The sequence below is a fragment of the Cetorhinus maximus genome, chromosome 27 (genome assembly GCF_964194155.1).
Source record: "Cetorhinus maximus chromosome 27, sCetMax3.hap1.1, whole genome shotgun sequence".
In the NCBI taxonomy this organism is placed as follows: Eukaryota; Metazoa; Chordata; class Chondrichthyes; order Lamniformes; family Cetorhinidae; genus Cetorhinus; species Cetorhinus maximus.
Window position 1 is genome coordinate 25,535,101 of NC_135905.1, and position 21,663 is coordinate 25,556,763.

General features: G+C 38.7%; 1 protein-coding gene across 5 annotated transcripts in view; it reads right to left on the reverse strand.

Annotated features, from left to right (window-relative positions):
* Positions 1–617: 617 nt before the first annotated feature.
* The window catches only part of gbf1 (golgi brefeldin A resistant guanine nucleotide exchange factor 1), a 200,391-nt gene continuing 179,345 nt past the window's right edge, over positions 618–21,663 (reverse strand). For 3 of the 5 annotated variants that reach the window (XM_078530924.1, XM_078530928.1, XM_078530923.1), the window contains 10 exons: positions 19,370–19,530; positions 15,490–15,736; positions 13,495–13,697; positions 11,470–11,620; positions 9,879–10,009; positions 9,666–9,767; positions 8,569–8,682; positions 5,857–6,034; positions 4,165–4,317; positions 618–2,230 (listed from right to left, as the gene is read on the reverse strand). In XM_078530924.1, coding sequence (XP_078387050.1) covers positions 1,953–2,230; positions 4,165–4,317; positions 5,857–6,034; positions 8,569–8,682; positions 9,666–9,767; positions 9,879–10,009; positions 11,470–11,620; positions 13,495–13,697; positions 15,490–15,736; positions 19,370–19,530 — 1,718 coding nt within the window. In that variant the 3' untranslated portion in view covers positions 618–1,952. The remainder of the gene's footprint in view (positions 2,231–4,164; positions 4,318–5,856; positions 6,035–8,568; positions 8,683–9,665; positions 9,768–9,878; positions 10,010–11,469; positions 11,621–13,494; positions 13,698–15,489; positions 15,737–19,369; positions 19,531–21,663) is intronic. The other 2 variants (XM_078530927.1, XM_078530925.1) reach the window with 2 other exon arrangements.

Below are 21,663 nucleotides of genomic sequence, written 5' to 3' on the forward strand. Positions count from 1 at the left end.
CATATTTGAAAAGTAAATTATATTGAAGTAACTTTCACCCACCTCTCTAATGTGCATATTTTATAAATTCTCAGCTATAATTTCTTAAATTTTTGGGGACCAGTTTCACTCCTGGGTTTCATACATCTTGGATCTCTAACCATGTGATATTTTTAACTAAAGTTTTCAGCATTCTATTGAGTTAATTCAGCAACAAACAAGAATTGAAATTGTGACCACCTTAACTGGATCATGCTAAATTTGGTTTCACCACTGGGGCAGATTACCTGTCCCAAGTATAAGAGTGGGTTTGGTGTTAGACCACGCTAAAAGAATGATCAAATATTCAGTGTTTTCAGTTTAGATATCACCAGATGACAAATGCATTAAACGCAGGCTACATTGACAGTATTATCTGAATGGACCAGAGCAGCTTAACAGCACATCCAACCTCAAAATCATTTAATTCTTGTTAAGTAGTTTGGAATATTATATCTGCAAGTTAATTTCGTTATTTATCTAAAGGTCTGACAAGAACTGTATTGAAACTTACAATCTTTCTTGAATTGGTCAATTTTCTTTCACTTGGAACATTGAGCTGAGCATCTACTTGCTAAATCAACAAACCACCAATTAAATTCCTTTACATTTGATATTTATTACTCTGTAAAAAGTACATTTAAATTGTTTTTACTTTTCTTCATTTATATACATTGTTTATTATGTGTTTACTGTTCTTAACCATCCTTACAGTACAGTGGAACAGATAATGAAAGTTTGCAGATACAGAAGATCCTGCTGACATTTCCCACACATTACCATTAAATTAAAATCAGACAAATGTACAAAATCTGGAACAAAGTAACGTAAGGACTTTTAAATATAGATTCTGTTGGTCTCAAATTACACAAGCTTTGGCCTTTCATGCCTATAGTAATCAATGTTAGGTCATTTATGGCTAATCTTGGATACCAGCATGGCAAGGGAACTGAGGGCAGGCATGTAAAGCAAGGCTTAACATATCCACTAGCACTTTATGATATTTAAAAATTTATGGAACTAATAAGGATAGAAGTGAATCTTTACTGCAATTCGGAACCCAGACACATTTGTTGACAGTGTGCAGTGTAGAGATTGTAGATAACAAGGCTGGGAAAAAGGCTAAAATAATCAAGTGTTGCTAATTGAAAGGAAGTAAATTAGCATTTGAAATGGAGAGGGGTGGGGAATGTGGGTCATGCCTTGAAAAAGGAAGTAAACTACACTAAATGGTGCTATTATGAGTGTAGGCTTCACAATTAGAAATAGTTTAATTCAATCATTGTCACAAATTTCCTCAAAAACCATCTTGAATTTTATTACAGCAAAACTCTCTGATTAACCATCCAAAAGAATGGTAATGCAGAGAGTCCTGTTGTACCATTAAATTAGTTATAACAGGTCAGCCACTATGGCATAAGGAGCTACAACACAAAGGTAGGATTCAAAAGATATTTTAAAACAATGTGCATCTTCTGGTTTGTAAGGAAAGTCAATCCAGTGATTAGTTGTGGGGGCAGAACATTACAGCCGAGATGAATAATTCACTTGCAAATTATAACATGGCTCATACAGTATTTTAGAAACGGATAACTGGAACAGACATCTGTGGTACACTGCAGTTCTTTTACATCTTCAACATTCCACCTCTAGGATGTTTGAAAATTATATGGTTCTTACAGTAGTAATAGTAGGTAAGAACAGCTGCAATGCTATTTGTGGAGCAGTACACTATGTTGGTGGATGCATCTTGTTTAATACAAATCGCACACCCAGCTAGTGTTTGATGATTGGTTTGAAATAGGTGAACTAATACAAATGTGGACAAAACGAAGTGACTCATAATAGTGTGCCTACAAAACAATAGCTGGGTGTGCGAAAAGCACAGACAATTCACAGAAATATGTATTAAAAGAATTGGTTCTTGAGACCTATTAGTTCACCTCTGATGCAGTGGAGGTGGTAGCAGGCCTGGGCGTGGACAACAGTGGAACAGGAGATGTAGCTTCGATTAGAGCTGGATTAAGTATGATAGGCAAAGGCATGGATGGAACACCAACTTGCAGTGATGAAGTAAGAGGTTGCAGAATTAATGGAGACTGAGCAAGTGACTGATTACTTTCTGGCCCAACACTCATCTTCACTGGTGTAGAGATCGGAGTTGTTACTGGAGTAAGGCTGGGAGTTCCTCCAAGTCGTACGTTTTCAGTTTCTGGGAAAATCCATTAAACCAATATATTTCAAATTTTACAGCTTTTGGACAGTGACAAAATCTTCAGCTAGAAGTGATGCTGAGCAAGTTAAAAATAGACTCAAAGTTAGTAAACTCCCCATCCCACTAACTTTACCTGGCGAGTAGTTCCCCAGGTAATGCAAGTATGTGCAAGCTTGGATATGGAGATAAAATTTTCACTTTTTGGACAATCTGAGCAAAATTACACAAAGTGAGGCCATGGATCAAGTCTCTTTTCAAACATAAAATCCATTAACCAGCACAATCAAGCAGTGTAATAGAAAATAATCATTTTTCCCCTGTTGCATTAAAACATATACTTTGACATATTTAAGAGTAGTAACCTATTGCAATTCTATTAATACAGCTGAAAAAAAGGTTTATCACAAAAAAAACTTGTCCATGAAAAACTATAGAGCCACAGCGGGTTTGGTACCTTTTCAAAAATTAAGTTTCAGTTCACTAAACACATGTTGATTTTAAGGCCTCTAAACAACCACCCTTTGGTGTCTGACTGGATTCAAGCTTGATGTTTTGTAAAATTATGCAAAGGGCTGGGCATTACTTATGTTTGAAATTACTCTATTAACTTAACTATTTAATTAATTCATGGTAAACAATTATTTGATGGTACAGAACTTGCTGGGAAAAAGAGACACATCTAAGCTTTTTGTCTTGCACTCATCAGGGCTCTCGCAAGCTAGATGCAGAAATAGGGCGCATTAAAGGCATCCTGAGCATAACGGCTACCCAACGGGCCTAAGGCCGTCACTTTCAGCCCTAAAAAGTGTCCAGTTTACCTCATTACCCTGGCAGGGCAAGGTATCTTAAAAATTTGAGCGCCTGTTTCACGCTGCTAGGATTCAGTAGCAACATGAGTTGTATTCACCACTAACAGGATGCTACCACCAAGCCAAAGACATTTTCTGCCTATCCCACAAATGAGTAATGTGGTATAAATTCCAGAATGATGCTAGGTATGTAGACCATACGTCCCAAAGACAGGTGGATCATATCAGACAGCATGTCCCAGTCGCTGTTTGCAATGGGCAGGGTACAGACTGTATCCAACCAGTCCATGCTTGCAAAACTCAAAACACAGTGTCCAACATTAGATGTGAATTTGAGATTGGACAACATTTGCTAAATAATCCTCAATGTGCTAAGAATTACGCTGACTACCAATTTAAGATCGTCAGGCTCGCAATGTGGCACATTTGTGCATACTGGAAGCTACATATATTAATATACAGGGTCCTGTTCTTTGCAGACAGAAATAACATGTACATGCACTTCACCTGTTTCAGCTAAGCAAATAAGTGACAGCCATTTGCTGGCTCATTTCTCAGGACAGACCACTCAGGGTCAAGCTGCCTGGTTTAGATTTCAACCAATGCTTGAGTTAATTGACAGTCACCATCAGTGGTGCATTCTCCATGGGATCGCCATTTGCCAACCAATCAGCACTCTCCATATACAGTATAAATTTTTTTCTCCTCCCCCCACCCCACTCTCAATATTGATATCCTTGCAAGTGTCCTGATGAGTGCAAGATAAAATGCTTAGACATGTCTCTTTTTGTCAACAATACTTAAATTTTATATATTAAAAATGGACGCAATGGGCCAAATGGCCTCCTTCGGTGCCCTAACAATTACGTTAGTTAATTCTGGTGAACTATGCCCAAGCGGAAACTCTGTCCTAGGCTGCCTGACTACAGAAAACCATCACAATCCCCACATGCTATTTCCTACAGGAATAGAAATGCTGGAAAGTTTGACAGCTTCTGGATACATATTGTACTGAATCCAAACTCCAATTCAAGATCATAATATAGAAAGGTGGAATGGGACTTTAGGCCTGCAAAACTTTAAGACCCAATGAAGTTACTGAACTGAATGGCATGTACTCACCTTTGGCACTAGCCTCGGCAAGGTTTTCTGATGCAGTTACTTGACTGGTGGATGGGTTTGCTTCTGAACCTGGGACTATAGATGTTTGTGCACTGCTAACCTGCTGCATTAAATTTGGAGAAGATGGCTCAACTGCTGGACCAAGGACAGGATCTACAAAATAAATCAGTAATTTTCTTACAAAGATTTGCATTTATTTTTGGGTCAAATTCTTTTTAAGAAGAATTTTAGGTTTCTTTTACACTGTAGCTGTGAATGTAAGAACTGAAATTAGATTTTGGAGCCCAGCAGTAGAAATCATTTCTGCCACCAAGGAATCAAAGATTATGTTTCATTTACTCGTGTACAAAGTCTATTACCTATTTGAGACTGTAGAAAGTAAAGAACAAACTTGCATTTATATATCATTTACAACCTCAGGACATACTGAAGCACTTCACAGCCAAAAAAAAAGTACAGTTGAAATGTAGTAATCATGACAGCAGATTTGTGCAAAAGGTCTTTGAAGCTTTAAGAGATCTTTCAAATTCACCTATGGCCTTGGTTTAACAGAACATCTGAGAGACAGCACACAGACTGTAGCGCTCCCTCAGTAACTACTCTGGAGTGCCAGCCTAGTTTGTGTCCAAGTTTCTGGAGTAGAGCTTGTCAACTTCGAACTTAGGAGTTGAGAATGCTATGGAACTTCAGTAAACTCAGTTTGAAGCTCTACTGAAGTTAATTTCCATACCATAACCCTAGCAGTGAGATGATGCCTGGTACTATCCTGCTATTATTCACCAGAGTTATATGATCACTTTTTTGCATTGCCTTAATACTATTGTTGCAAAAATCTATTATGTGAATGAACAAGATGCTCGTTTCATTTAATCAACAAATGTTACAGGAGCTCTGCATTCAATCTAAATAAATACTGAAGCAGTGTCACAAGTGAGACTGCAAGAATTCTAATGAAAATTTAAACATTAAGACATCCAACAGGTGGCTCAAGAGAGACACCAGCAAAAGCTTGGATCAGTTTGAATATCTGTTTCAACAATTAGGAAAGAGTGTATATGCCAAATTTGTCTTTCAAAAGACTACCACTCAAAGATATTAATAGTCTGTAGCACCAAAACTGATTCATAATTTTTTATTAAAAATGGTAAAATCCACTGATTGCACCAGTTCTGAATGGACTGCAAATTTGTGCCCAAAATTTTAGGTGCCACTTTTGTTTTATGGCAATAACTTCATTGTATTTTCAGTCCCTTGCAATGCACCTTCATTAAAAATTGAAAAATTTAAATTATTGCATTTTCTTCAACAGGTTATGCATAATGTGCATAAATGGTTTGATGGCTTTAAATTTTTATACATAAAAAGGCACTTAAAAAATGGTGCAAAGTACCACTTTCTCAGGATTTAATTGTTTGCACTGATTTTTAACTGGGCTGTGCCAGTTTCTGCATTGACATATGCTCAAGATCCTCAGGAAACTTGCTAAGGTCGACATAAATTTTGAGAACTTGGTCATGCCATTTCAGCCAATATATTTTCAGCACTAGCACTGGAGAGAATGTAGAATGACACTTTAATTACTACCTGCATTCAGGAGTTTTTTTGTGCTAAGTTGTGAGCAAGTGGGTCACAACAACTTAGAATACCGAAATATCAAATCTATGGGGTAAGAGTGCAATAGAAGCTTTTTACCTTGAATAACAGTTTGTTTGAAGAGTTCATCCTTCAGCTGAGGCAAGAAACAATCTATTCTTTCCCACGTAATCTCCCAAAGCTGGGAATAACCACTCCTTGACTCAGCACAATGGAAAATACCAGCTGTATCCATAACCAGAAGCATGTTCTTCAACGATTCTGGAATTGCTTCCAACTGAGCAAGAAAGAAATCAGCATAGCACAGCAGGATGAAAAAAACGGCAAGTGTTAAGAATTTTTCATGGCAAATTCTACAATAACAACTGGAATTCACTACTCGCTTAACAGGCATCTCCAGCACACTTTGTACCGGGGATGTATAAACTATGGCTTATAAGCCAATTCCATTCTGTAAATCTAAAGCAATTCAGCTGTTTGTACTTATATTTCTTTCTCTTGGTTAGAATTATGGAAGTTTACATTACAGAAGGAGATGCATCTGTGCTGGCTCTAAAGCAATGCAAACCTCTTCCCACTGCTAATTTCTTATGTTTCGATTTCTGTGGTCAATGGGTTTGAAAAACAAAATGTTCTCAGTAGTTGCCTCAAATGCTAAATCAGAACACCAAGGTCTGTTAACATCAACACTGGCCATTAAGGCCAGCTGGTATGCAAACAAGAGACTCTCAAAGTCAAACTGATAAACTCATGTTGTACATAAAATGCCTTGGAGACATTTACTCACTGAATATACATTTAATGATATATGAATAATTTGTTTCAAGATAGCCAGCTTTCAAAGAGCATCGGTAATTTATCCTGCTTCTGAAAGAAAATTCTTTGCAGCGTCATTCAATGACTAGCTACTGCTTGAAGCTACAAGGGTTATATAATAAAATATATGCTTGTGCGATCCCAAATGACTACGTTTTAAATGTGAGATTAGATGTGCACATTCATCAGTTTCTCTAATGCTTTTCAAGAGGATCTCTGACACATCTCCCATTCAGTAAATTGCTTTTGGCAGCCAACGGGTTACTAACGCTTACAACTATGTGAAGCAAACAATTAACTCAGAAGTTGAGACTGGAGAGTCGATGCAATCAATCCTTTTAATCTGTCCAATGCCAAGTTACTGAACTGTAATCTATTAACTTGGGAATTAATTCAATAACATTTCCAATTATTTCAACAAAGTCCTTTTAAAAATTAAACCTACTTAGTCCTAATTATGAAGCTTCAATTAAGGCATCCAAATCACAGTTGAATGATGCGTCATTCACAAGTCTATGTCCAAATGCAGCAAGACTTGAGCAATATCCAGGGTTGGGCTGACAGGTGGCAACATTTGCGTCACACAAGGGCCAGGTAATGACCATCTCCAACAAGAGAGAATCTAACCATTGCCCCTTAACAATCAATGGCATTAGCATTGCTGAATACCCCACTATCAACATCCTGGGGGTTACCATTGACCAGAAACTGAACTGGACTAGCCATAAAAATACTGTGGCTACAAGAGCAGGTCAGAGGCTAAGAGTCCTGTGAGTAACTCGCTTCCTGACTCCCCAAAACCTGCCCACCATCTACAAGGCACAAATGAGTGTGATGGAACACTCCACTTGCATGGATGAGTGCAGCTCCAACAACAGTCAAGAAGCTTGGCACCATCCGACTTGATTGATACCCCTTCCACAAACATTCATTCCCTCCACCACCGACGAACAGTGGCAGTAGTGTGTACCATCTACAAGATGCACTGCAGAAACTCACCAAGGCCCCTCAGGCAGCACCTTCCAAACCCACAACCACTACCATCTAGAAGGACAGGAGCAGCAGATAGATGGGAACACCACCATCTGGAAGTTCCCCTCCAAGCCACTCACCATCCTAACTTGAAAATATATCACCGTTCCTTCACTGTCACTGGATCAAAATCCTGGAACACCCTAACAGCACTGTAGTGTACCTACACCACATGGATTGCAGTGATTCAAGAAGGCAGCTCACCATCGCCTTGTCAAGGGCAATTAGGGATGTGCAATAAACGTTGGCTTAGCCAGCGACCCCCACATCCTGTAAATGAATAAAACTAGTTTGCAGCACAATAAATGCAGAAGAATTAACAGGAACATTAATTTATTGTTATGTTGTAATCATAAATGGATTTCACAGAGACATCGGATAAAGATGGACCTTAATACCCACCAAAGGGAGATAATTCAACGTATAAAAATTGTAGCCAAAATTAACAAATACAACTTGCATTTATATAGCACCATTTAAGGTAGTAAAAAGTCCCAAACCGCTTCATAGGAGCTTTATCAGACATAATTTGACACTGAACCACATTAAGTAGATACTAGAAAAGATGACCAAAAGCTTGGTTAAAGAGGAAGACTTGAAGAAGTGTCTGAAAGGAGGAGAATGGCACAGAGAGATTTAGAGAACAGATCCTAGAGCTCGGCAGCTGAAGGCATGGCCACCAATGGTGGATCAATTAAAATCGATAATATTCAAGAGGCCAGAATTGGAGGAGCACAGAGATCTGAGAGAGTTGTTGGACTGGAGGATAATACAGAGATAAGAAGGGATGAGGCCATTTGAAAACCATTGAGATAAACTACTGTGTAATTAATTTTTTTTTAAATTGTCTTAAGATTATGGAAAGAATTAAACCAACTTTTTATGAGAAATATCCTCATTTTAGAATACAGCAAGCATTTTGCAAATGGGTTTCATGCAAATTTTGATAAAAGTTTTTCCTACCAGTAAGTCACTGGATCCTGCATGCATGTATTTATCCATGAAGTCCAGGATCGTTAACCAAAGGGCAGCAAATGTTGGCAGAGATAACAGTGGAGACAAGTGTTGGAGGAAAACCTTCAGGTGAGCAGAAAGGGTAAACCTTTACTACAGAAAGTCAGTTGTTCTCAAAAAATAGAGACAAGAGAAATGTGCTGGCCACTTCTGCAAACAGATCAAAATAACTGCTAGGCTCAAGTAGTACAATCTTATATTTGAACCTTATGAGAATAACAGTAATGAACAACAACTGACAAAAGATCTTCCAGTGATATGTTAGGGCAATTATCTTTTGGCCACTGTTGGACCTGCACAATTGAAGTATTTTTGGCAGAAAATGCACAAAACAGTTCTTATTGGGATTTTCTTGTAATGGGAAAGCACCCCCTTCAATAGCAGAACATGCAACTATATCTCACACAATTTCTAATACATCGCATTTAATATTGCCATTAATTAATGCAAAATTATACTATTATGATCTGATGGAAGATGCGGAGCCAGGTTTATCAACATTCCACTAAATTAGCTCAGCTTTGGAGGAAAATAAAATCACTGTATGACTGTAGTTTAAAAAAGAACCTTTGTTTATTTGATTTCCAAACACTTTATATTGGCTGATTGGAAATTAAAATTGGCAGAAAGTAGAGGTTGAAACTGAGCTGGAAATAACAGGGTAGACTTTTCCAGCCCAATTATACCCCATCCACCATTTATCTCATTCATTATAAAGTGCAAACAGAAACAAAACCACTGAGGCACCAGTTCATGAACATTATCCTGCAGTGTAGAGTGTTGCGTGTACTATGTAAATGTAAAAATGCATCACTAAGAGCCACATTATGGAGTTAACATAGATGTCAAAGAGTTCATCAATGCAAGTGTTGAATAGTCTGCACGCTGTTTAAAACATCCACTCATTTCCTATAAACATAATAAAACACACTAACAAACACACAAACCACTGCACAGTATCTGATCAATCACTGGCAGTCAAGTTCTGCACTGTTTGATTGAAAGCCCCCTCTCAAAACGAGGTAGCTTCTGGCTGACAAACTCACTTTGCAAAGCAGAGTTGAAGCTCTCATTCTGGTCTCTTCCATTCCTCCAACATCAGCTGGGCTGATGTTCTCCAACAGCTTGGTCAATAGTGGGAACAACACCTAAGCAAACAAGCCATAGAACATTATAAAGCAGATTTGTATAAACTGTGTTTCAATCAATCATCTTCAAAAGTTAACATTTTCAACTTGGAGGTAGGGCTCGGTAAGTACCTTGTTAAAGCAGGATTCCCATTCTAAAGCATCCAGTGTTTGCAGATCATGCACTAATAATGCCCTCTGTAGGTAAGTGAGTGCTTGCATTCTGACTTGACGCCTGGCATCACAACAAAGCCAAGCAATGCCTGAAGAGACAGGTACAGAGAAGAATAAGAGGTATGCTTTAAATAACTCCACAGGTTTTCATCAAGGACTCTTCAGCTACTTGCTGTTGTTCAATGTACTAGTTCATCTCAATTCTGATTTTCCTGTCTGACTAAACTATACAGGGAAATTGCAGGCTCACCATCCATCATGATCTCATGTCAAGTACTTCAAGGCCAACCCACATTACTCCTATTGACCTAAATTTGGAAATTCAATGGTTCCCTGCAATTGTAAACTGTATTTGGATCAAAAAGTGCACAGACAAAGGGTTAATTCTACAACTCCTCGCAAATCAAGCTCGCAAAAGGGCAAAACTTTTTTTCATCATGGTCAAAGATTATTCAAGAAAATGATGTGCAGCCAAGAACAGCCCAAGCCCCAAAAAAGGAGGCTCTGTTTCTTGAGATTTCCCCCATACTCAAATCATTGTGCAGGAACATGATTCTGGCATGACTCAGCTCATTCTTCCAATCATGAGAATTGTACTGATCGCAGATACCGCCATTCTGATAGGAAATACAAGAGCCATCCCTGCCATGTCAGCCCAACACCTTCTCAAGAGCAATTAGAGATGGGCAATAGAAGCTACATTCCATGAATGTAAATAAAAATCTCAATTAATTTTAGAGTAACTTGGAATTTACCACTGCAGTTCCACCTTACGGTTTGGGTCAGCATAGGGTCATTTTGGCTTTACAGTAACATGACTAGTATAATTCAGTGTCAAGTAGCCTAAATCCAACTAACTTAAAGCTGGGAGACCAGCAGCAGCAAGCAGACGCACACCATTTTAGCCTTGCAGTGTAATTGATATACAATCAGAAGCAAGAAAATTTTATGTGTCTAATGAAACTTACACACATTCTTAAAAGTTTACTGAATATGCTTGGAAACAAGATGGGTAATTTAGTTCTGTCAGTTCTAAGTACATGTGAGGAACCTTCCCCGCAAAGCTAGGATGGCCAATTAATATAGTCCACATCCCTAAAACAAAGTATAGGAGTGATGACTGCTCTTGGTCTGCTCCCACAGTCCTTGTCTATTGTGAACACTGTAGCCCCCCACTTGCTCAGGAGCCTAATTTCTCACAACATGTCTGCGCACAGCAGTGACAAAAATGAACTAGTCAGCAAGCACAAGATCAAATTTCTTTATCCCAGGAGAGCTGTGGTGGCCAGTGAAACATCCTGTGCACATGGGTCATCAACTGTTTGCAGGTTCCTCTTGGTTGGAAAATTGGGCAATCGTTTTTACACATCTTACACACAGTTTAGCTGGCAGTTTAGGAGAAGTCAATTTTTGAATGCCCTGACTCAATAAAAGTGAAAAAGGAATACAAAATAATGGTCAGTTTCTTCTCAATTCTTGGAAAGCAAAAGTTTCTCTCGTTAACAAAACATGTGAACAATCTCTGTATGCTCCTGCAGCTCTAACTTACCTTGCAATAGTGGACACCAGCAGTTAGCCCACAAGGTTCTGGCATCAGCTTCAATTTTCCTTCCTGCTGACTCTAGGTGGCGTTGTTCCTCAGCCCACGAGCTATAAATACTGGCAGCTCTAGTGTGGAGTGTGTGCATCAAATCGAGAAGCTGAAAAAAGAGACACAAGTAAATCAATATGATCAACAGAATTACCTGCAAGCAAACCCTACTCAACAGAAATGCAATGGGTTTTCTTTTAAACCTATAGGAACAGGAGGAGGCCATTCAGCCCTTTGAGTCTGCCACCATTTAATTGAATCATAGCTGATTTGTATCGGAAGTTCATTTATTGACCTTGTTCCTGTAACTCTTAATACCCCTGTCTAACAAAAATCTTGAAACCTTCAACTGATCCCTGGCCACAATGGCTTTTTAGGGCGCACAGTTTGTGTGAAGAAGTGATTCCTGGCATCACCGCTGAATGACCTAGCTCTAATTTTAAGGTAATGCCCTCCTGTTCTGGACTCCACCACCAGGAGAAATAATATCTATCTGCCCTAACTAATCCTTTAATTACCTTAAAAACCTCAGATCGCCCCTTAATTTTTTATGCACAAGGGAATACACGTCTGGTCCATGCCATCTGTCCTCATAATTTAACCCTTTTATCTCATTCTGGTAACTCTGCATTGCACCCCCTGCAAGGTCAATATATCTTCCCTCAGCTGCAATGCCTTTAACTGAACACAACATCAGCATATTTACATATGGAGCACATTGCATTCAATAGAACCTCAGCACCTCTATAAATAATTATACCGTACAATCTAAAAGCACGCTAAAAATTTACCAGTGCAGATGTTAAAGGCACAGATGTCACTTAGTGAACCATCCTGCATGTTACAGTTTTAAGCACAGGAGGATGCACTACCAGAATCGTATTACAAACTACATACAACAATGTGGATCTTGAAGATTTAAGGAAAGGCACAGTATAAAAAATTAGAAAGCCGTGCTGCGACAGTTTGGCCTAAGTCATAAAGTTTGGCGTTAAAAACCATGCATGCTGGGATTGACAGGAGTTTTCAGAAGACTGTTCCAGAAACCCCAAAACATGTCAATGCCCATTAACCCTTTGCAGCCATTAATTAGACAAAGCGCAATTACTAAAAGACTGACTGGATGTGAAAATGTAGATTCAGTGATAACATTAATTCTCATCATTCACCAAACAAACTTCTTCAGTGAGTAATAATTGCCAAAGAATTAATTAGTACAACTAACACAAAACGTTATCAAAATCATCCAAACTGCATGCTTCAGGCAAGAACATTATTGTTCAGTTTAGAACAGGCACAATATCTTCAAAATGAAATGCAAACCCACTATAGTTTCACAATAACTTTATTAAGGTGATTTATCTGTGAGGAGAAATCTGGATTGATACTTACGTGGAGAAAAAGATTTCCTCATGTGTAGGAGAATTTAGGTATACAGTTTTCCACAAAGGGAAGCTCTTTTACAGTGAAGGTAATCAAACAAAATCAAAAGCTTCTATATTTCTTGACTTAAATAAAATCTGAAATTATTTATCCAGCCACCTGAAACAGATGCAGTTTTTAAATCTGAAATCCCAGCCAACAGGAAAGGGATCAATTAAGTCTACAGTAATAAGGTGTCCAAAACAGTCAAAGGATTGGGTGTACCATTAAATTGTAGCATGAATATTATGTGGGCCATTATCCACATGGTAAGTTCTGAATCTAAGTCAGACAACTAGGAGACATAACCTGCATAATCTGATCCAGGATGGGAAGGGAATCGAGGGAAATGGAAGGAACAGGAAAGGCAGTTTCACTGGGTCGCACTTGTACAACTTAACAATGGGTAAAATGGCAGAGGTTTCAGAACAAGAGATGAAGCAAAGCTTAGGGAGAGACGATGGAATAGAAATCAGATGATAAACTAAGTGACAGGACAGCTTTACTGAGAACAGGTACCATGAACCAAGTACAGGAATGGGAAAGACCTGCTATACTTACATCCTGACTAACCTGTAATGATACAGTGTGGTAACTTGCTGGTACACTGTCATCCTCATCATCATCACTATGTGATCTTGACGGACGATGGTTAAAAGTCTTTGAGCGCTTAATGGAACTTTCCTTCTCCTTTTGCTTCTTTTTCAGTCGGTTGGATTTGTCGAACTTATATGTTTTAGATTTTCTTTCGTGTGTTTTGTAACCTGCAATGAGAAGCCACAACTTTTAGAAACAATGTTATCTAGAAATAAAAAATGAATAAAAAACTCATTGTTATTGAGCAGATAGCCTTTAGATAGAAAAGCAATTGGAGAATGATCACGTGAGGTTTTACAGACTGTTTATTCTGTTGTTACAACTGTGAGACTGTCTTAATATGTTTAAGTAAGCTCACGGTAGGTTTAAAGATACAAAGGACCTCTGAGTATTACACTTTTAGTTACATTCCACACAGTGTTAAATCCAAGCCATGTAATGTTGCCCTCCAGAATCATTCAGGACCCCTTGGCTCTAAAATATACCATCACTTATTCATCATTACATAGCTTCACAGGCAAGGCTAAAGTATCTACAGGAATTAACTTTTAAAAACATGTATTTTTACCAAATAAGCTCAAGCAAAAGTTGTTTACTGCAAACATCTAAAAGATATATGTAAACCAATGATGACAGAGTGCGCTAAAAACAAAGTCTGATAAATATTCACCAGCTTAAGAACTGGGCAGCCATTTTCACACCAAACAATACAACAGCATGCCTCTCTGTAAACTAGCTTTATAGGTTATATGGTTATATTGCACAAGCAGGAAATACTTTGAAATCAATGGACACCAATGAAATTTCAATAAACAAAATGGTCACATGGCAATTTGTTTCTTGAAATTTACTTTCCTTAGCCAAGCACTGTCCAACAGAAATCATTAACAAACCATATGGTTACAGTGACATTGTTTTAGCCACATGCACTCACTTTAGTAGAAAATACTGTCGACCTGGCAAAGTCCTCCTTCCTACTATCTTGGAGCTTGTGACAAAATTGGGAGAGCTGTCTCAAAGGCTAGTCAAGCAACAGCCAGGCATAGTAATACTCATGGGAATCATACCCTATAGATTATGTCCCAGACAATATCTTCACCATTCCTGGGTATATCCTATCCCACCTGCAAGACAGACCCAGGAGAGGTGGCAGCACAGTCATATACAGTCAGGAGGGAGTTGCCCTGGAAGTCCTCGACATCGACTCTGTAATAAAGACTCCCATAAAGTCTCATGGCATCAAGTCAAACAAGAGCAAGGTGGTGGCAACATCACCACCTGAAGTTCCCCTGCAAGCCATTTGCCATTCCTTCACTATCGCTGGATCAAAATCCAGGAACTGCCTCCCTAACAGCACTGTGGGTGTATCTACACCACAGGGACTGCAACGGTTCAAGAAGGCAGCTCACCACCACCTTCTCAAGGGCAATTAGGGATGGGCAATAAATGCTGACCAGCCAGCGACACCCACATACCATAAATAAATAAAAAACACAAACAATACAGGTATATGCACTTCCAAGCATGCATATTTAGTACACAATCATTTACCACCAATCTCCAAAAAAGTAACACACTCAGTGATCAACACTTGCACTTTATGCTTTTGGTTTGATGATATCACCAAAAAATGCACAAAAAGGTTAAATTTCACATACGTACACCATGCAAATATGAGCAATGAGATCATAGGCTCAACAGCCATCGATTACTGAGTTTCTATTTAAATAATTAAAAAATGCAATTAGCTACACCCCGGTTCCCAAATAACTGTGTCTAATGCACCAGCGAACACTGCCTGAGGCTGAATTGTGAGACAAAGGAGATGCAAACTATCACTTGTACGATTGCAATATATGGTAATTGATACTTTCAAAACTTTAAGCTGGTGTTAGCTACGATTTGTTGAATGATAAGAAACATTCTTTCATTAAACAGGAAAAACTTCTACAAACTTACCACCATTCAGATTTGCTTCGACAAAGATACGAATCGTTTTTACACAGAGTTCAAAGTTTTCTGGTGTCACATGGGCAGCATCCCTCACAATAAATGACAACGACTCCACACACTTGATGAGCGACTTGGTATCATGCGAGCCCATATCCTGCCCGAGGGTTAGGCTGTACTGATTGACCAGAGGAGAAGGACCCTGCTTTGTGCCTTGACCAGAAGGTTTGCTGGCATCTAAATCATCTTTCCCCACCTGCAAACAACATCACCATCCTGAGTAATATGATTTTTTTTTAAAAAGTCAAACATTGGGCTAAATAAATGCACAATTCTTGCTTCATCGTCACATACAGGGAACAATGCAAAACACTGTCTGATTGTCATATGGCTATTGACCATTGTAGACCACGGCTTATATCTTATATAGCTCTTTTAATAAAGTAAAAAGTCTCGGGGTGCTTCATAAGAGCATTATCCGAGAAATTTGACACCAAGTTACATAAGGTGATATTAGGTCAGGTGACCAAAAGCTTGCTCAAGGAGGTAGGTTCCAAGTTGCAGAAGCAGTGGGGATTAGGGAGGGAATTCCAGAGTTTAGGGCCTAGGCAGCAGAAAGCACACTCACCAATGGGGAAGCTGCTAATAAGGGATGTGCAGGGGGCCGGAATTGGTGGAGTGCAGCATTCTCAGAGAGTTGCAGGGCCTTTGGGGTGGGGTCATGGAGGGATTTGAAAACAGCATAAGAATTTTAAATTTTGGGCGTTGCTAGACAGGAAGCCAACATAGATCAGCGAGCAGATGGATGAGCAGGATTTGGCCCAAGTCAGGATACGGACAAATAGTAGGAAATCTGCTTTAATTTAAAATCTTTTCAGAAGTGCTACAACAGATCCTATTATTTACTTCATAAGAATTGAGTTTTACACCAGCCTTTAAGGCAAAGTTACTAAAGGTGATGTTACATTTTATCTGCTCAGAATGAAAATAAAATAAATTATGAATTAGCACATTACTAAATATAAAGAATAGATAACCAAATGCAGCATTCACTATTCTCTGTAACAAGGTGACTGAAGAAAGGGTTATTCCAGTCAGAATATGTGAAAAAATATCTCAGAATACATTTATGTCACTAAAACAAAGGGAAGATGATCTCCTCCTCGTCAGGTGAAGTGTATAGGGAGTCATAAAAGCAGAAACACAAATTTTGAAGATGAAAATACAACTAAATCTGACATTTTGTTAAATTAAGTATTTTTGCATTGTAATTCTACTGAAAGGTCAGGAATGATATGTTGTGCAGGTTGCATTATCACACCAAGTTAGGATCTATAATTTGACCTGGGTTAAATTTCAGACAAATAGCTTGAAGTGCCACAGGGATCAGTGCTGGGGCCACAATTATTTACAATACATATTAATGACTTGGATGAGGGAAATGAATGTACTATTGCCAAGGATGACACAAAAATAGGTGGGAAGGCAAGTGGTGAGGATGACACAAGCAGTCTACAGAGAGATATAGACAAGTTAAATGAGGGGCAAAAACTTGTCAAATGGAATATAATGTGGGAAAATATGAGGTTATGCATTTTGGCAGGATGAATAGAGGAGCTAAATACTATTTAAATGGAGAAAGACTGAAGAAAGCTGCAGCATGAATCATAAAAAGCTAGCATACAAGTTCAGCAACTAATAGGGAAGGCAAATGGAATGTTGGCCTTTATTTTAAACGAAATAAGAGTACAAAAATAGGGAAGACTTTCTAAAACTACACAAGGCACTAGTTAGACCACACCTAGAATACTGTGAACAGTTTTCATCCCCTTATCTAAGGAAAGATATACTGGCATTGGAGGCAGCCCGAAGAAGGTTCACTAGGTTGATCCCGGGTATGGAGGGATTTTCTTATGAGGAGAGGTTGAGTAAGTTGGGCCTGTACTAACTGGAGTTTAGAAGAATGAGAGGCGACCTTATTGAAACATATAAAATTCTTAGGGGGCTTGACAGGGTAGACGCTGAGAGGTTGTTTCTCCTTGTGGAAGAATCTAGGACCAGAGGGCACAGTCTCAGAGTAAGGGGTCGCCCATTTAAGACAGAGATGAGGAGGAATTTCTTCTCTCGGAGGGCAGTGAATCTGTGGAATTCTTTACCGCAGAGGGCTGTAGAGGCTGGGTCATTAAGTATATCCAAGGCTGAGATAGGTGGATTTTTAATCAGTAAGGGAATCAAGGATTATGGGGAAAAGGCAGGAAAGTGGAGTTGAGAATTATCAGATCAGCCATGACCTAATTGAATGGCAGAGCAGACTAGATGGGTCGACTGGCCTACTTCTGCTCCTACATGTTATGGTCTTACTTCACAGGCAATTAATTTATACAGAAGTAGGCAAATCTAGAATACCTACCTGTAATGTGTTCTGACAATCACTCAAGTAACTAGTCTTTCAGTGTTACTGTGAATTAAAAATTACTTAGTTCTGTATAAACAAGGTAGCAATACTCATTTAAGCACAATGTTTCATTATTCAGTAACTAGCAGACTTAATCTGAAGTTTGCTGTTATCGCCAAGTGGAAGAAAAAACAATTGCAGTCCAGTTCAGGGTATCTTATGAACACCAAATGACTTGTGTCACACTGTCAAAGAGATCAGTGTCTGGCAGTGTCCCAGATTCCCATGCTGTGTGGGAAAGAATATTGTGGACAGCAGTGGAAATTAAGACAAAGGCAGCATAAAACATATCCCATTGATTATTTGGCTCTAAATATGCCATAAAAGAGACTTCAAATTGTTAAATGTAGCAAATCATTATTGTGGTTGGAAGCCAGCACAAAGAGAATTGTCTCTCTGTTGGGTTTGTGGGTGTGACAGACAACAGGGAAAAGCATGCTGTGACCAGGGTCTTCCCTGACCATCAGCTCAAGAAGGCTCACCTTCACAGGTCATGGGCATCAACCTGGAGCCTTCTATTAACTGATGATATAAATCAACAGGTCCTACTGGAACTTCGCAAATTTTAGTGGCAGAAAGGCAGAATGCTCTTAAACAAAAAATAAAAAAACCTCAAAAAGAGAATCTCAAGGATGCTCACACAGAATATGAGGACTCTGTTGCGCAATGGTTTGGATGCCCCTGGAATCTGGCTTCAAATGCAGCACAGACTGATGAAATGAAAGCCCTCACTGCCTTGACACTTAGGGCTCCAAGTGTAAAACCATTGAAAAGTCCCAAAAAGATCCTTGCGGCATGGACTCTGGAAAATTGGCACCTAAATCTCATTCAAATTATGTGTGTGGAAGAAGAAAAATGCCCCAATGTTGTAGATGTACAAATCAAATGCATTTCCTATAGAAGTGTTGCAACTGTTTTAGTTGAAACCATTTCCATGGTAACCAGAAAACACTGATCTCGGTAACTGGCAAAAGATTCAGAGGAGAGATAAAGTGACTTCTTTCAAAACCGCAGTGAGTTATCTGTAATGAACTGCCTAAAAGGGTGGTGGAAGCAGATTCAATAGTAGCTTTCAAAAGGAAATAGCTTAAAAAAGTGTAATTTACAGGGCTATGGAGACAGAGCAGGGAGTGAGACTAATTAGATAGTTCTTTCAAAAACCTGATACAAGCATGTCCTTCTGTGTTATATGATTCAATGGAAGTTAGTTTCATGGACAAATGCATTTAATATCCACATGTGACAAGATGTACAAGGCACTCAGTATTATCTTAGCATGTCTGTTATCACGATATGCAATTCATTACACCAATGAACAACAGTGGAGTAATTGGCTTTTCAGACTTTTTACAATAAGTCATTTTAATAATTTATTTCAGAACATGGAAACATACAAAAGTCAAAATGTGTATGGTTCACTAGTGTGCGACTCACCACCAGCCAGCCACTACTGGCAATGTCAACATCAGTGATGGAACGGTGTACCTTAGTCTGCTTGCCATGCTCAGTGTACACTTCAGAGTCCGAGGTGTAGCCGCGATCTAAACTAACTTCACTGGGATGGTAAGACGCAATTTCACTATCAGACTGTGCACCTTTAAAGAAATACAACAGCATCAATCAGCAGAAGTCACGTGAGTCTTGGAATTTTACAAAAGTATTGATTTATTTCCTTTTTGATGGGAGGGGAAAGTGTGTCAAAAAAAAACTTCTTTACAGCTGTCGATAACTGAACCTTACTGCACTTCACTAATATGAAGAACATCCCAGCCACTGATTTTTGGGATCTTTCTGTTCAGATAGTTTGAATTTAAAGGTATAGTACTATACGAAGGCCTTGAAAAGTCTGCACCTTTCACCAGTTTCAGTTTAGGGCTCACAAAAGCAGGATTCTGTCGTTGTTAACGATATTCTATCCTCCTCGCCCAACAATCAACACCATGCTTGTTCAAGAATTCTGTTCCTAAACTTCTCCACATCTCACTCCTTCTTCAAGACCCTCTTTAAAACCGAACCTTTGTCCAAGTTTCGTCACTTGTCCTCACGTCTCCTTCTTTGGCTCAGTTAATTTTTGTCTGATAGCACTGATGGTGTTTTTTTTTTACTTTAAAGGTGCTATATAAATGCAAGTTGTTGTTGACGCTGTCGACTTCAGTAAATTGAGGAAGAGGAGAAGCGGTATACATAGAACTCATGACATGGAATTCAGTTCAGCTCAGCTCAGTCTGAGAAAAAACAGAAAACAATGGAAATCTTCCCCACTTCTCCAGAACAGCAGTGGGGAATTGAGTTTTAAAAATCTTAATGTAATGCTATTAGCGCAAGGACAAGTTACAGTGAATCCATTTTCAGGATTAACTTTAACCCAAGGCTCCAGGTACACAGGCTGCAGAAACTAAAGACAATACAGACCGGTTTTCTGTCATTTACTCTTTGCAATTTGGAATAAGAGCTCCTGAATCTGAAATCACCTCCAATGTACAAATCTACAGATCAGGCAGTTTCGCAGCACTTTTCCATTACTGATTTTCCACTATGCCTAAACTAGAAGGGAACCTTGGTGCATCACTCCCGATTCTGGATACCAGCCTTGTTGGCTGTGTGGGCCATATTATTAGAGGGTAAACACTGGGGCTAGGTTCACACATGTCCTTTACAAAATCTAGCTACTTTCAGCCAAAGGAACATTTGTAAACCCACATTTTCAATGTTGTTGATTCCCCAAATCTGGAAGTGACACCAATGGAGGAAGAATCATTCATCTTCAGCCAGCTGCAATCTCATACAAGTCCAGTTTAGTATGAATCGTTTTACTATTGCTTATAGCATAGATATATTTGAAAACCATGCCTCCTAATATGGATTTTACACTGAATCAGTTCAGCCTAACTTGGATGCCCTACATCCAAAGATTTTGAAAACTGTTCTCCAACTAGCCACTTCTTGCAGCTATTTGCTCATTGATTGAGTGCCAGATCTTGACCAGGCCAATGGGAGAACTGCAGTCTAGGAGTTAGTTGCTGTCCAAAGATTCAGAAAGATTGAATATACTCAGTCATGCTGGGCCACTTGTGAAATTCCTTTTGACTCTAGCAGAGACTCAAAAGCAGATCAGCTGATCTGTCCACCCTGTGCAGTAACATGGAGACTGAGGACACGAGAGAAGCACAGGCAAAACTGGAGTCAGACTTGAGCAAATCTACTGGAAGATTTCTCATAAAATAATCAAAACCTGTGCCTCTGATAGGGAAAATATCCTTCCAAAGTGACCTAAACTGCAAACATTTAACAAATATTTTTCATTAACTTAAAAAATGCCAGAAATTCTCCCTTATGGTAGAACACTAATTTACAATATTGAAAAGTATATTTTGCATTACCAATAATATTTAATCGCAATGTAATTACTGTGATAAAATTAAGATAATGTAAGGGACATTAATAAATGTTTATCTACCACAAAACACTGCTTCAGTTTCCTTCTCCATATCACTCAAATGGAAACATCATTTACCTTTTTGATGTGGTTAATTATCTTTCTTGGTTTTACTAATATAACCTACTTACCGATGCATTAGATCTGCCACTGTTGGTGCTTAAAAGCTCAGGTCAAATTCAGCATTTGGAACAATTAGTGAGATTCACTTTCGCTTGCATTAATGGAGTCCTTCCTAGATCAAAGAGGTCTTATAAAATATATTAAGCTAAATGATTCTTAAGCCTCTATT